The 15,306-nt window shown below is 46.3% G+C and overlaps 1 protein-coding gene across 2 annotated transcripts; it reads right to left on the reverse strand.

Moving 5' to 3' along the window:
• Positions 1-9,199: 9,199 nt before the first annotated feature.
• LOC120828450 (neurogenic differentiation factor 2) lies at positions 9,200-13,864 on the reverse strand. Of its 2 annotated transcripts, none has more exons than XM_040192028.2 (2): positions 13,490-13,864; positions 9,200-11,343 (listed from the first exon to the last, which is right to left on the reverse strand). In XM_040192028.2, the coding sequence occupies exon 2, from the start codon at positions 11,334-11,336 to the stop codon at positions 10,263-10,265; it is 1,074 nt and encodes a 357-aa protein (XP_040047962.1). In that variant the 5' UTR covers positions 11,337-11,343; positions 13,490-13,864; the 3' UTR covers positions 9,200-10,262. The 2 variants fall into 2 exon arrangements, with proteins under 2 accessions (XP_040047962.1, XP_040047963.1); XM_040192029.2 differs by lacking the exon at positions 13,490-13,864 and adding an exon at positions 12,941-12,991.
• Positions 13,865-15,306: the final 1,442 nt, after the last annotated feature.

Below are 15,306 nucleotides of genomic sequence, written 5' to 3' on the forward strand. Positions count from 1 at the left end.
GGCGGCAATGCAGTAACACAGAAGGGACCGAGGGGCCGCCTGGTACTGATTGTGCAAACACACGGTAATGAATGGCTAATGTGCTGGTGCAGGAGACTTTAATGCCATCCTAATTCCCTTTTGCTCAGAGTGGGGCACTGTGTCCTGAGCCTGTTAATCTGAACCCTTTAAACCTTTAATCTGGGAATCTGTCACACACACACACACACACACACACACACACACACACACACACACACACACATAAAACATAGACACGGACTACCTGTCATTGCCTCGTAAAATTACTGCACCATACCTGCCACATCGCTTGGTCTCTCTCTCTGTCTCTCTTTCTCCGAAACACATGTGACATATTGAGCGCCTGCAGCGAGATTCTTCCCCATGAGCGGCATTCCAGAGCAGGCCGTCCCAGGGGAGCATGGGAGTGGGGACGGGCAGTGGTGGGTCTGGGGGCGGTTTTTGGGGATCGGGGAGGGGGGGGGGGGCGAGGTGGTGAATGGAGCTTGTTGATGCAAAGGTCTGGTTGCTCGGAGTAATTGGAGGGCTGGGTTGGGTCAGTCTGCTGCTGTTTGGACTCTTGGTCGAGAATTGTGTCCCTGAAGAAGGACGGAGGGACCGTAGGACAACTGAAACGCTGTGGCCTCAGAGGTTGTCTTACTGAGCGTCTCATTTACACTTCCAGACACGTCATGTCCTACCGATTGATGGACCTCATCGATTCCCTAAAGGGAAAACTAGTCGTATTAAAGAATCATCCAGGTGGACATTATGTTCAGTCGGCAAACTCAAGGGAGCATTATTTGTACAACTTGATCCACATTACATTTGAATGCAAGTAAAACAACATCAAACAAGGAAATTGTACTGTGGGCACAGTGGGCCTTCTAACGTGTCCAGTGGGCCATCTGGGCATCCACTCCACACAGTTTAGGTCGCTAAATACCGCCAAGTGACCTTCATACTAAAGTGTGGTTCTGGTTGCTTTTTCTGTATCGTATCGGTTGCTTGTCCTCTGTTTTCTTTTGAAGACAAAACACCCAGATTGATTCTCTGTTTTTGCAGAATCTTCATATACGTCGACCCGTTTCAATAAAGCATAACCCTTTATTTCTCGTTTAACTCTTCTATCTTACAGCAGCGCATTGCAGTGCAGTTTTCCGGGCCTCTCCTGCGGTTAGATCAGAACGGGGTCTTTGTATGCGCCACCCGAGACAATGTGTGCGTGCATTTTTGTCACATATTATCTTAACATTTCTCCTCTTTCTCTCTCTTTGTCCTCTCCTCAGTGTGTTTGCCGGTTAATATTTCATTTGCTTTGCCGTTGTAGAGGGCTGGTACATTAACCAGCGGTGCCAGTTGAGCTCCCTGCTTGTGGCTGGCTGTATAAAAATAAACACACTCTAGTTGTAATGAACAGATGTCACAGAATTTAAACGTGAACGCTCCCCCCCCCTCCTCCTCTTCCTCCTTCTCCACACACACACAAACACAATCCAACCTCTCTCCCACCTCCTCCTCGTTGTTGCTCACGCGTAAAGGCGCACATGCATGCACACACACAGCAGCTCACACTCATGCATCAACATGTTTTCAGACAGAAATGAAAGGAGCTGCAGGATCAAAACCCTTATAGTCCATATTGAGCGCACACAGAAACTCGGTTTATTTGCATGTTAGCTTTCCGTTGACAGAGTAGCATGCATGTCAGGCATTTTGTTGCCTTGCCAGTGTCTGTATTTGCCAGTGTCTTTATCTGCCTTATATTTCCCTCTTCGTCCTCCTTCCGTGTGTCTGACAGTCCACCAGCAGGCTGACGCTGTGGTCATTTTACAGACTCTCTTCATGAGGTCCCCCCATCCATCATCCCTCAATCCCCAGCGGCACTATCAGAACTCATTTTGGTACTGTGAGGAAGGGATGGGCACAAGTGTGTGTGTGTGTGTGTGTGTGTGTGTGTGTGTATGCGCGTGTGTGTCCATCCCCCTTGTCACTCCCGATCTTTTCCCACTGAGCGTGTGCCAGCTCTCTGTGTTTGCTGGCTGACAGGACCAAAGGAGAGAAGATTGTTCTCCACGTACCCAGAGACCCTCCCAGCTAATGTGCTGGTGCAGGAGACTTTAATGCCATCCTAATTCCCTTTTGCTCAGAGTGGGGCACTGTGTCCTGAGCCTGTTAATCTGAACCCTTTAAACCTTTAATCTGGGAATCTGTCACACACACACACACACACACACACACACACACACACACACACACACACACATAAAACATAGACACGGACTACCTGTCATTGCCTCGTAAAATTACTGCACCATACCTGCCACATCGCTTGGTCTCTCTCTCTGTCTCTCTTTCTCCGAAACACATGTGACATATTGAGCGCCTGCAGCGAGATTCTTCCCCATGAGCGGCATTCCAGAGCAGGCCGTCCCAGGGGAGCATGGGAGTGGGGACGGGCAGTGGTGGGTCTGGGGGCGGTTTTTGGGGATCGGGGAGGGGGGGGGGGGGCGAGGTGGTGAATGGAGCTTGTTGATGCAAAGGTCTGGTTGCTCGGAGTAATTGGAGGGCTGGGTTGGGTCAGTCTGCTGCTGTTTGGACTCTTGGTCGAGAATTGTGTCCCTGAAGAAGGACGGAGGGACCGTAGGACAACTGAAACGCTGTGGCCTCAGAGGTTGTCTTACTGAGCGTCTCATTTACACTTCCAGACACGTCATGTCCTACCGATTGATGGACCTCATCGATTCCCTAAAGGGAAAACTAGTCGTATTAAAGAATCATCCAGGTGGACATTATGTTCAGTCGGCAAACTCAAGGGAGCATTATTTGTACAACTTGATCCACATTACATTTGAATGCAAGTAAAACAACATCAAACAAGGAAATTGTACTGTGGGCACAGTGGGCCTTCTAACGTGTCCAGTGGGCCATCTGGGCATCCACTCCACACAGTTTAGGTCGCTAAATACCGCCAAGTGACCTTCATACTAAAGTGTGGTTCTGGTTGCTTTTTCTGTATCGTATCGGTTGCTTGTCCTCTGTTTTCTTTTGAAGACAAAACACCCAGATTGATTCTCTGTTTTTGCAGAATCTTCATATACGTCGACCCGTTTCAATAAAGCATAACCCTTTATTTCTCGTTTAACTCTTCTATCTTACAGCAGCGCATTGCAGTGCAGTTTTCCGGGCCTCTCCTGCGGTTAGATCAGAACGGGGTCTTTGTATGCGCCACCCGAGACAATGTGTGCGTGCATTTTTGTCACATATTATCTTAACATTTCTCCTCTTTCTCTCTCTTTGTCCTCTCCTCAGTGTGTTTGCCGGTTAATATTTCATTTGCTTTGCCGTTGTAGAGGGCTGGTACATTAACCAGCGGTGCCAGTTGAGCTCCCTGCTTGTGGCTGGCTGTATAAAAATAAACACACTCTAGTTGTAATGAACAGATGTCACAGAATTTAAACGTGAACGCTCCCCCCCCCTCCTCCTCTTCCTCCTTCTCCACACACACACAAACACAATCCAACCTCTCTCCCACCTCCTCCTCGTTGTTGCTCACGCGTAAAGGCGCACATGCATGCACACACACAGCAGCTCACACTCATGCATCAACATGTTTTCAGACAGAAATGAAAGGAGCTGCAGGATCAAAACCCTTATAGTCCATATTGAGCGCACACAGAAACTCGGTTTATTTGCATGTTAGCTTTCCGTTGACAGAGTAGCATGCATGTCAGGCATTTTGTTGCCTTGCCAGTGTCTGTATTTGCCAGTGTCTTTATCTGCCTTATATTTCCCTCTTCGTCCTCCTTCCGTGTGTCTGACAGTCCACCAGCAGGCTGACGCTGTGGTCATTTTACAGACTCTCTTCATGAGGTCCCCCCATCCATCATCCCTCAATCCCCAGCGGCACTATCAGAACTCATTTTGGTACTGTGAGGAAGGGATGGGCACAAGTGTGTGTGTGTGTGTGTGTGTGTGTGTGTGTGTATGCGCGTGTGTGTCCATCCCCCTTGTCACTCCCGATCTTTTCCCACTGAGCGTGTGCCAGCTCTCTGTGTTTGCTGGCTGACAGGACCAAAGGAGAGAAGATTGTTCTCCACGTACCCAGAGACCCTCCCCTGCCAAGTCTGGGATGAAATCCTCGCTAACTCCTCACAGTCGGGCATCTCAAACAAAACACACACCATTACTGCTCCGGGTGGGAGGGTGATATCACACTAAAAGTCAGTCAGATAGACAAAGGGTTGCTTAAAACAAACCCTGCAAAGAAAGATCTTTGGTGGGTTTTAGATTTCAAATGTTGTTTTTACTAAAGAAGGAGTTTCATAATTTTCCTGGAATCAGCAAGAAATAGATATGAGAAATCAGCGTGACTTCAAGATGAAGAAAAAAAAAATACATATATAGAATACATGAATATAATATCAGATTACCCGAGCAGCAGGTGTATCAGAACAAATGTACATAGCCTATAGCTCACAGGTAAATCTGTCTTGGTCAAGGCTCAATGAATTCACCCACAAAAAACCTTCCTACCAACCGACACTGACGCAGGAACTTTGAACACGGGTGTCTTTTATGTGTCTTCCTCTCCAAAGTTGAGTCTTTAAAGTTTAAAAGAGCTGCAGAGAGCAGGCAGCGGCGGTGACGGACGGAGCGGCTCGTCCCTGTGATGGCAGAACAGGCCGCAGGAGATTAGAGGTGACGGAGGAGGCTGAAGGAGAAGGGAGAGATGAAAGGAACCGAGGGGAGAGGTGCGGAGGTCGTCCGGGGGGTGATCAGTGAGGTGGATGTGATGCCATCTGACAGGTCCAGCTGGGAGACTGCCCGCCCCCCCAGCGCTGCAAACTGGTCAATATGGAGGCCAATTACTGCTGCCCATGTGACGAGGGCATCATCCAACCCTATCATAACACACGTGCACGGCCACACACGCGCGCGCACACACGCCATCTGTGCAGACCAGCAACGACCCCCCCCCCCCCTTCGGATCCAGTTGCGTCCCACTGCACGCTCCTACTTAACCTCTTAAAGAGGGGCCAGCCACCGGACCCTCGCCGCCCCAAACACACCGGAACTGGGCCTTCGTTGAGAGCTGTCGGTCAGGTCAAGAACAATTCCGCTCCGTCGAACTCTCTGAACAAACACGTACGCGTCAACATCTGGCACCGATCAAACGCAGGAAAACATGGCCGCCTGCCAAAGGCCTGAAACCTACCTGGCGCTCACCAAGATCTCCACCTCTTGTCTTTTCATCCCCGGGTCGTCCCCCTCCTCCCAAGATCCTACCCCCTCCTCCCTACTTCCTCCTCCTGCAGCCCTTGTTTCTCCCTCGGCGGGACCTCCAGCATTATAGCCCTCTTTCAGTTAAGCTTCTGCCTCGTCTTCTGCCCCACTGCCCGAGCTGCATCGTGCACCATTGTGTGATAACAAACAGATGCTGTGGAATTTCCTCTGGATTGCACTGCCTCGTCTGCCGATGGGGGGGGGGGGGCACCGGCATGTACAGTCTGGCAGACTGAGGATGGCCGAAGCTCAGGTTAACATGATTGTACATCAATTATTCAAAGTGTTATGTAATATTTATTTTTATTTTTTAAATCTAATGTCTGTCCATTTCAAGTATTACTTTGTGGTTTGTTTCTTTAATCACAGACTAAATGCAAATATTCAAAATGTCAGATTGTATCAACTGAAATCCTAAAGGCTTTCATTTACACAATATCGTACATTATGATTTGATATCTGCATTTTGCAAAAACACTCAGTTATTATTTTAACTAGACGTTAATTGGAATTCACACCATAATACTTGTGACATTTTGATAATCGCACTATTGACTGTTATGTCGGACAAACACTCTTGATTTTTTTTCCTTACCAAGTTGAGTGAGAAAAAGAGTGGGCATGAACATGATAATTTAAACAGCGAGATTCATTCACTCACTTTTCATCCTGAGTGTCATTGGAAGTTTTTTTTTTTCTTCATACTTTTATTTGCACAATTGTGCCAAGTAAAGTATCAAATGATTCATTTCACTATAGGCAATTAAAACGAAATTTATAAAATGGTGCGATTTGCTTAAATCCTTCCGTTGGTGATGCAATTTAAATAAAACACCTGAATCCCGTTTCATATTTATCACAAACCAATATCATGTCTTCATTAAAAAAAAATACGTGGCTTGACTTTGCATAGATCATTTGACACACACACATACAAGTGACATTCAGCAAGCTGCTTTAATATTGACACAATTTGAATCAAACGTAATCAAAATGATGGATTTTTTTCTTTCTTAAAATGTGGTTTGTGTGCCCACCGTCAGTGTCTTTGAAGGCTTCATGTGTGGACAATAAACAATTTTCTTCAGCCATCACAACCTTCTTTCAATGCATGAGCTCATGCACAACATGACATAGAGGTGAGTATATTCATAGGCCAACTCCTCACAAAAATGCCTTACTGCGGCGTATCTCTTTGCGTATTTGGCGAAGAGTTACTCAGGATGAGCGCTCTCTTTTTTTTTTAAACGTCCTGGATAATGAACAGATGCTGCAAAAATTAGGAAAGAAACATCAACTCCTCCCAGCAGTGCTACTTTGGCCCGGTGAACTGCACGCTGGCGCACACACACTGGGTTGTCCTCTCCGGAGCTCCTGGTGCTGCTGCTGGGGAACATTGAGGGACTTGGCACAGCTCTCCTCTGCAAGCCTGCCAGCCTCTCTCTCTCTCTCTCTCTCTCTCTCTCTCTCTATCTCCCTCTCCCTCTCTCCCCCTCACACACTCTCGCCGGACAGTGGAGGAAGAAGAGAAGGAGTTGTGTGTGTGGGGGGGGGGGGGGGGGGGGGGAGTATATAGAATCCGCTTCTTCAGAAATGTATGCAATTCTCTTTTTGCTGATGAGGCCAGAAAGAATGCAGAGGCCATTAAACCACTGCAAAAGTGTAACATCAACCTTTGGTTGGTTGATTTGAAAACAGCCTGAACTGCAGAACTGCGCTTTAGATTCCCACCCGGGACTCTTCTGCTAAATTAATTCACTCAGAGGTAGAAGCTTCTGCCAAATGTTACATGTTCAAATTGAAGGCAATGGTTTTATATTGAAACTGAAGGGCACAGATGACGCCAATGAAGATGAATGATTTGAAGATTTGAAGAATAATTCCTCACAATGCCAACATCCATGACGAAATTCAAATATAAATGTATCTTTGTTAATATTTTTTCTTTATGTAAAACATAGAACAGAGCAGGAGCATAATAGACTTAGTAAATGTAAGATATTCTCTAAAAAAAGGTTTATTCATCTTTTAATAGTTGCTGAGGACCAGGTGCGCAAAAAAAAAGACACTGTCCATATTTTTGATTGAATTAAATATTCCAAAATGTGTTTATCTGTTTGTCCAAATAATCATATTATATGCATTGCACTAAACCTAAACAGTGGCACTACCTCACTACATGTCAGTGTCCTCCCCTTGCCAGCAAGTATGGGGCTAATCAGCTATTTGTTTGGTAAGTTATTCCAGAATTTTTTTTTTTTTAACTTTCCACTTTTAGACTGTACACATTTTGTGATGATCAAAAATACACGACAGGGCCGAAATCACAGCTGATGCCCACGCTGTTTTAGTTTGTTTTAGTTTAAAAGGGAAATAATAGTTAAATATTTGTATGTATCGATGTTGGGATTTGTATTCATATTCGTACTGGTTATCATCACTCACATAAGACCAGTGTGCCCTTACAACAGAGAGCACCCAGGACATTTTGGGGAACATATGGGTCCCGGGGCAGCGCTCCAAACTCTGGCGGGGTGCGGCGGCCCCTCGCACCGCCTGCGTGGCTCTGTGTGTTCACCTTTTTTTTATAAAAAGAAAATAATGAATATTTAATATAAATGTTGAATATTTTACCTGCCCGTTGGTAAGTTGCATGAGTGTTATGTTTACAAAGATTCAATAAAGATATTTAAATTATTAAAACCGACCCGCATAAATACATTCATATGTATAATGGCAATCCAAATAAATGTCTGACATAAATATGTGTTTTCAAAGTTGCAAGGTTTGAAGCTATGAAAGGGGTCAACTTCATAATTACTATCTGGTGTTAAATACATTAACGAGGGATGGGAATTACACATAAAATAACAAATATTTATTGCGGCGTTTATCAATGGCGCCAAAACTGCATTGCCGTCTGACAATAACGTTAATTATTTTAATTGATTTAATTTATTGACAAAATCAAAAAGAGAAAGAAGTAAATACTGTTATCGCGTGTAGAATATATAAAAACAAACATAAAGCACCGAGGGTCTTTTTCGTGTTCTTTATGTGATGGTGTGACATTGGTTGTGATTCCTTAATTGTGCATTTAAGACACCTGGCATGAAACCAACATGCCTGCAGTACGTGTGTTCTGGAAACGTGTTGTTTTTTGCAATCACGAACTCATTATATGTTGCAGTTTTACATCTATATGGATATTTGGATTTTTACCAAATGTGCGGCTCAAACAGTATTTTGAAGGAACTCGCCGCGGTGCTGAAGCTGAGTTTTTCCTCACGTGTTCTCTTAATGGCGGAGAGGGGCCTCCATTATAACCCGGATGACTTTGAATGACATCAGCTAACCTTCATAGTGTGTGTGTGTGTGTGTGTGTGTGTGTGTGTGTGTGTGTGTGTGTGTGTGTGTGTGTGTGTGTGTGTGTGTGTGTGTGTGTGTGTGTGTGTCCGCACTGGAATCAGCGTGTCAATCTGTGAAGCAACGTTTACACTAAATCTCCCCATGCAATTTGAATCATCCCGGACATTTTAAGGATTGTTTGTGTAAGTTTGAGCTTCCTGTCGGAAAGAAAGACGTATTGACACTAACTTAACTCATTCGATAGGAATTACAACACTGCCCTCTTCCTCCCGTCTCAGTTCATAATATAAAGGCCCCGAGGCTCTGTGCGTCCTCCAGGTCGTGTCACCAAGCAAATCCGGGCTCATATTCCTCCCATTTCCCCTCTATTTATAGTTTGTTAAGCCCTGATATCGTTCCAATACATTACTTTAATTTGAGTTCGATGTAAAAACGATGATCCATGATCCATCTTCCAATAATTATAGAGAGTGAATCCATTTTATAAAGCGATATATTGTTGCGTGTTTCGATAGGTGACAAAAAGAAATCAAGTTGCACAGTGTCATTTATTGTCATTTTATTTTAGCACTCAGTTGATTGAATACAAACTTTAAAGACTTGAATTGTATGAAAGAAACGCTCTGCAACACGTGGGATCCCTTCATTTCCATTGACTATTAATGATAATTACAAAAACAACACAATAAATACGTGCAATAAGAAGAATGATAATAATAGTAATAATTATAATAACTTATTCAACACAGCATTACAAATAAAAACGAAAATGTTCAACGAAAATGTATGGACGGTACAATGGCTCAATTAGAGGAATAACGCTCATATAAATAAATAAGAAGAAAAGTGAAAAATGATTGTTCTTTTTTTTATGTGCAGCATGGCCAGATGCATTGGGTGTATATTGTGTGTTTGCATGTGTGTATGTGTGTGTGTGGGGGTTTGGCAACAGTGCTGATGAAACAGTGTCTTTCCGGGCCGTGTTGCCCCTCTTCCGCTGGTCTCTTCTTTGCATAGATGCGAAACGTGTGTTTTGCAGAGACTCTTCTGAAAAAAAAACTACCACTTTTTTATTGGTTCAGTACTTCTTGCATTTCATTATTTTCATAATCCCCCCCCCCCCCTCCAGATATCGAACGTGCAGGCAAGTCAATTTACATTATCTTTTTTGGGGGGGATTTTATTCCTAATTTCACAAGATTAGAAAATTGCCGCCAATATCATGGCGTGGCTGTAAACCAGTGATACAGTGGTAAATAAACAACTTCCAGTAACCAAAATGCAAACAACCACCAATACAGACACAACTCCCACTTTAAAATAGCATTAGTATTGGCATCACGGGCCTTTTGATTTGTTCGTCAAATCTCCTTTTATTTCAGCTGGACAGATTCTGTTGCGATGCGATTGTGTGTTGGTCGCCCTTCCACTACATATCTGACTTTAGAGAAAGAAAAAGCTAAGACGGAATAAAAGGAAACGGAAAACACCAATGACAACGAGTGAAATATCTCTCCAGAATGTCTCAATCCTGGCAGGTAAGCTCTTCAAAACGTGTGCCGTGGTTAGATGTTTGATTGCCGGGGGCCCACGACGGGCTCTTTATTTCAATTGTGAAAAAACGCGTTGAGTTCGTCGTACGCCGGGGCCCGTTCGTGGTGTAAGTGCATGTCGTGGTAAGGCGGGACGTTTTCAGAGTGAATGCCGCTCCGGGCCCCCGAGGAGCCAAACACCAGGTTGGGGGGCCCGGTGGGTCTGGAGCCAGGCAGGCCGGAGTAATGCATAGAGTAGTATCCCTTCTCGTTGTCGGGGGACGCAGCGCCTTGGTGCTTCAGGGAAAAGTTGCCACTGACGCACAGGGGGGGGCTGAGGGGCCCCTCATACTCGGGACTGTTATACTCCGGGGATCCGCTCCCCCCGTACAGAGAGTCGTAAGCCGAGCAGTAGCCGTGCGCCCTAAGCGGATGCGAGTTCGAGCCCGAGACCGGCTGGCAGTGGGGGCTGGAGAGGCGTGCACACTGGTACGGGTAGGAATGCATCGGGAAGGAGCTGGATCCGTACCTCCCGCCGTCCTGACACTGCTGATCGGTAAGGAAATTACGGGAGTTCAGCTGCAGGCATCCCGCCACCAGGTTTGTCGTTGGCTGGGAGAGTCCTTTGCACAGCGTCTGCACGTAGGACACAAGGTCGGGCCTTTTTCCAGAGCGCAATATCTCCGACAGGGCCCAGATGTAGTTCTTGGCCAGCCGCAGCGTCTCGATTTTCGAAAGTTTTTGCGTTTTGGAATAGCACGGCACCACTTTGCGCAGGTTGTCAAGCGCAGAGTTCAGGTCGTGCATCCGGGTCCGCTCCCGTGTGTTGGCCTTCACCCGGCGCATCCTGGAGCGCTCCACGCGGGCCGGCGTCATTTTGCGCTTCTTGGGGCCCCTTTTCTTCGGCCTGTCTCCCTCCGCGTCCTCTCCATCCTCCTCTTCCTCCACCTCCTCGTCGTCGTCGTCGTCTTCCCCGGCGTGCTCGGATTGCGTCTGACTGCCGTCCCTCAGCTCAGATCCCGCCGTGCCGTCCTGAGTGTCCTGATCCTCATCTTTGATTTTGGAATCCTCCTCCTCGCTGTCTTCCCAGCCCGAGTATTTCTGCACATCGGGCAGCAGAGACGGGTCACTGAAAAGCCTCGTCAACATGGTTGCTCTGGAGAGGAGAGAAAAGTACATTGAGGCCTCACTATTACGGGACAAGCAGTGTAAAATGAATGAAATCAATTAAACCGAGGGAATTTTTATTAGGCGCTACCATCCACATAAAGACGCTAACTTTGCATCAAAGTTTAAATCACTAAAACCCATTGCCTGTAAAGTCTTTGATTTGGCCTGAAGGACAACTAGTATAAATTTGGGTAAAATTAAAAGGGGGGAATCAGCTCTTAAATCGTTGCTGTCGAGTTAGAGCCAGACGGATCCACATTTAATTCCCCGCTGTCATCCGTGTGCCCTGCCGCGTCCTCCCGCAGCGGGGTCGCGGCGGCAGGGGCCACATTACAGTTCCCACGAGGACCCCCACTTTCACTCCTCCTGACGCGCATATAGCATCCTGGCCGCATTCCAGCACTACCCGTCCACACCTTGCACCTCTGCTCAGAGGACGCGAGAGGGTTTTTTATTTAATTGGTGAGCTGCTGCTCTGTTTGAAGTCACGCTTTTATTATTTAACCAACGCGTTTACAGACATTTCTCAGCTGCAGCGAGAACCCAAAGGAAAATCCGCCAACAATGTGGTTTAGGCGTTTTGAAATAACAAACTGGATTTTATTGCAGATAAAAATAATAATGATTATTATTATGATAGTTGCAATAATGATAATAATAATAATGGTATTTTTTTAATCCAGGAAACGAATACTTTTAAGACATTTGGAAAAACACAACTCTAAATATTTATGCTCTGTTAAAACGAAACACAAATGAATTAATACCACAAGTCAGCAATGAACTATACCAAGAAAAAAATGAATTGATTATGCTACCACTTAATTAGTAAGCGGATCCCCTTCTCAGATAAAAAGGGGTTAGACGAGATGATCTTTGAGAGATTCAATGAGATTCAATGAGCTTCCTCCCTGACATGTTTTACTTCCCATCCATTATAGTGCAGCAGCAGACAGACTTGCAGCCACAGGAAGGTATGCTTGGTTAATTATCTCTGGGGGTGTGCCAGAGGCGAAATCTAGTTTTAAAATCTCAGGCTCAGGAGGTTTGCTCAATTAGAGGAAGAAAAAAAACACACACACACAACAACGTTTAATTAACAGACCATGCAGCGTACACGAAATAGATTTCACACATAATTCAGTATGCACGAGTGCACGATTTCAAAGCACTTTTTAGTCAGCGATAACCTTTTACAGATCGGAATTTGCTTGTATCCTTTTATCCCTCGTTAAATATAAAAACCCCACACAAACTCACAAAGCATAATTAGGCAATCCAATATCGCAGGAAAAAAACGTGCAACAGCTCCACTGTTACAGCAACGTCTGCTGTTTAAGCAACGTGATGTCGAGATAGATTGTTAGAGATAAAACTAGACAAACAGAGATAAATCCCGCCGCGCACCGCCTGTCACCGTGCGGCGTCGTCACCACCCTTTCCATTTACTCCCGGACTGAACGTGCAAATCATCGACGAAATCATCAATAAATCTGCCATTAAGCTCGAGGACGTCCTCCGACGCAGCCGGACATGGTTGTGAACATATTCCAGGAAGAAAGAAAACATCTTATTCTGCGTACTTATTGTCTATTGTTTCTCGGTCTCCGGGTGCAGAAGCAGGACTGTGTAAATCAAACCAGTGTCCGATCTGATCTATTTACAAGCCCGCGATGCTCCATTCCTCCGGACTGCCCCCCCCTTTGACCCGAGCCTGCTATCTGATTTGAGCTCATGCGGAGCAGGTAGATCTGGATGTCAAAAGTTGGAGGGCATCAGAGCAAAGGTGCTACGGACACGTAGTTAAACGAGGATGCCTCGTATATCCGTTCTTGCCATTTGAATGGATTCCAAAGTGTCACCCGATGTAAACGAATTAAACGAAAATACCAGAGCAAATGATTGATTGGCAACAGATTCAACGGCTTTTTGTCTTTCAACAATAAAGTCACCAAAAACTGGCTAATTCAAGTGGAACACTGAAGACACTCAGACACTAACCTGTTCATCTGTGTGCAACAACAATTTACTCCTCCATTTTGGAAGGGCATTCAAGCATCCAAAGATGCGTTTTTTAATTTCCAATCGATTCATTAATAAATGTTTCTATCGTTGTCTACGCTCCAACTCACCTCGACTTGAGCTCCTCGCGGAGGCGGCGGGGTGGAGGGAGAGCAACGGGGGGAAAAAAGGAACACGTGCGTGAGTTTCAGACCATCTTCATGGAGCGCGCGAAGCAACGCATCCTCCTCGGTGTCGTGCGGGGCAGAGCGCGGCTTCCTTCTGCCCGGCGCGGATGGGGTTGTTCGGGAGGGCGCTTCACTCCCCGCGCGCGCGCACCGGTGCGACCCGAGCGTGCGATCAAACGTGCGTCTGGCCGAGTGCTGCGCGCGTGTGTGTGTATACGTGTGTGAGTTAAGTGAGCATGTGTGTGTGTGAGTGAGTGAGCTACCGGGGAACGGGGTTACATACCAGCTAAAGGCTGTGATGCCGGCGCGCATATGGCCGGCGCGTCACCGGCAAGAGCCATCACATGAGAGCCCGGTGATTGACATTCGGAGAGATTTGCCCGCGGGGGGAGAGAGACATAGAGAGAGAGAGAGAGAGAGAGAGAGAGAGAGAGAGAGAGAGAGAGAGAGAGAGAGAGAGAGAGAGAGAGAGAGAGAGAGAGAGAGAAGGAGGAGGTAGGAGGTGAAGGAGGAGGAGGAGGAGGAGGAGGAGGAGGGGGGGGGGGGGGCTGTGCCATCTGTCGCTACGTTAGAGCTCACACAGCCAGAAAAAAAATGAGGAAAAACAGAAGAGAGAGAGAGGGAGAAAATAAAATAAAATGGAGGAACAACAAAAATCATCATTGTTGACCTGTGCTGCTGCTTCAAGGGATGTTGACTATTTTTCAATTTAACCTGCGAATCTTCTCATTCACCTGCCAAACACACTCGTCGGCGTTTACTCCACTTTAAAGAAGAGCTGCGCAGGTAGCAATCATTATTATAGGAGGCAAATACACGATCAATTGGGATTAGGTCGACATATACCTTGACTCACGGATGCCCATCCAGAGTTAATAATAGTGAATAAGCCCCAAGACAAACATGTTTAGCAACTCAACTGCTCCTTTAAAGACGTTTTTCTCATGAACACCTTTGAGATGATACTATCATTTTGCATGGAGCTTATGGCATCAATGACGGGTGGGGTTTAGTTACAGGTTTCACCATCCATCACATCCCTGGTTCAGAAGCAGGGTGGTTGTAGGGGGGATGGGGATGCATTGCATTAAGGCCAAGGAACAGACGGCATATTGTTTATTTATTTACTATTTTGGATCAAATTAGGCTTCAACGTATTCCGAGGAACAACAACCAATTGGGATTTGTTCTGACTTTTGAATGAGTCCGATCAGAAGGTATATGACGCAGGATATTGCCGCATGGAGCGGGTTGGTGCTCGCGAGGTTACGTGAAAAGAGCGAATGTTTGCTGGTCGCTTTGTCTGAATGTGTGAGGTTTGCCAGAGCGGCCGCTGGTGTTTCCTGCATGCGATGCTAAATGAGGGGAGTCTGCAGGGGCGAGCATCCGAGACAGAGCGAAAAAGGGGGCACAGTGAGAGGTGAGAGAGAGTGGGACCCAGGTGTACAGGGCCACAGGGGAAGTATGAAAAATGAGGAGAGGGATGGGAGGGTCGGGGGGGGTTAGACAATAGGGGATTGGTGCTGGCAGGAGCTGGCAGAGGTGCCCAAGATTTAGGAGGAGGAAGGTTGGCACCTCGCTTGTTTAGATGTAAGAATTCTCCGCCAGCAGCACTCTGGTCCCTTCAGCTGCATCTAGTCCGTCCCAGCTCCGAGATTTCTCTATTTAGCAGACATTAGTGGAGTTAATGGGGGGGAAATGAGCTCGATGACCACCAAGTCCAACTTGGCACAAAGACACCAACCGGACTAAGGGAACGA

Source organism: Gasterosteus aculeatus, chromosome 11 (genome assembly GCF_964276395.1).
Source record: "Gasterosteus aculeatus chromosome 11, fGasAcu3.hap1.1, whole genome shotgun sequence".
Taxonomy (NCBI): Eukaryota; Metazoa; Chordata; class Actinopteri; order Perciformes; family Gasterosteidae; genus Gasterosteus; species Gasterosteus aculeatus.

Excerpts from the sequence above, each read along its gene's own strand:
- LOC120828450 (XM_040192028.2), bottom strand. The coding sequence starts at position 11,336 with ATGTTGACGAGGCTTTTCAGTGACCCGTCTCTGCTGCCCGATGTGCAG.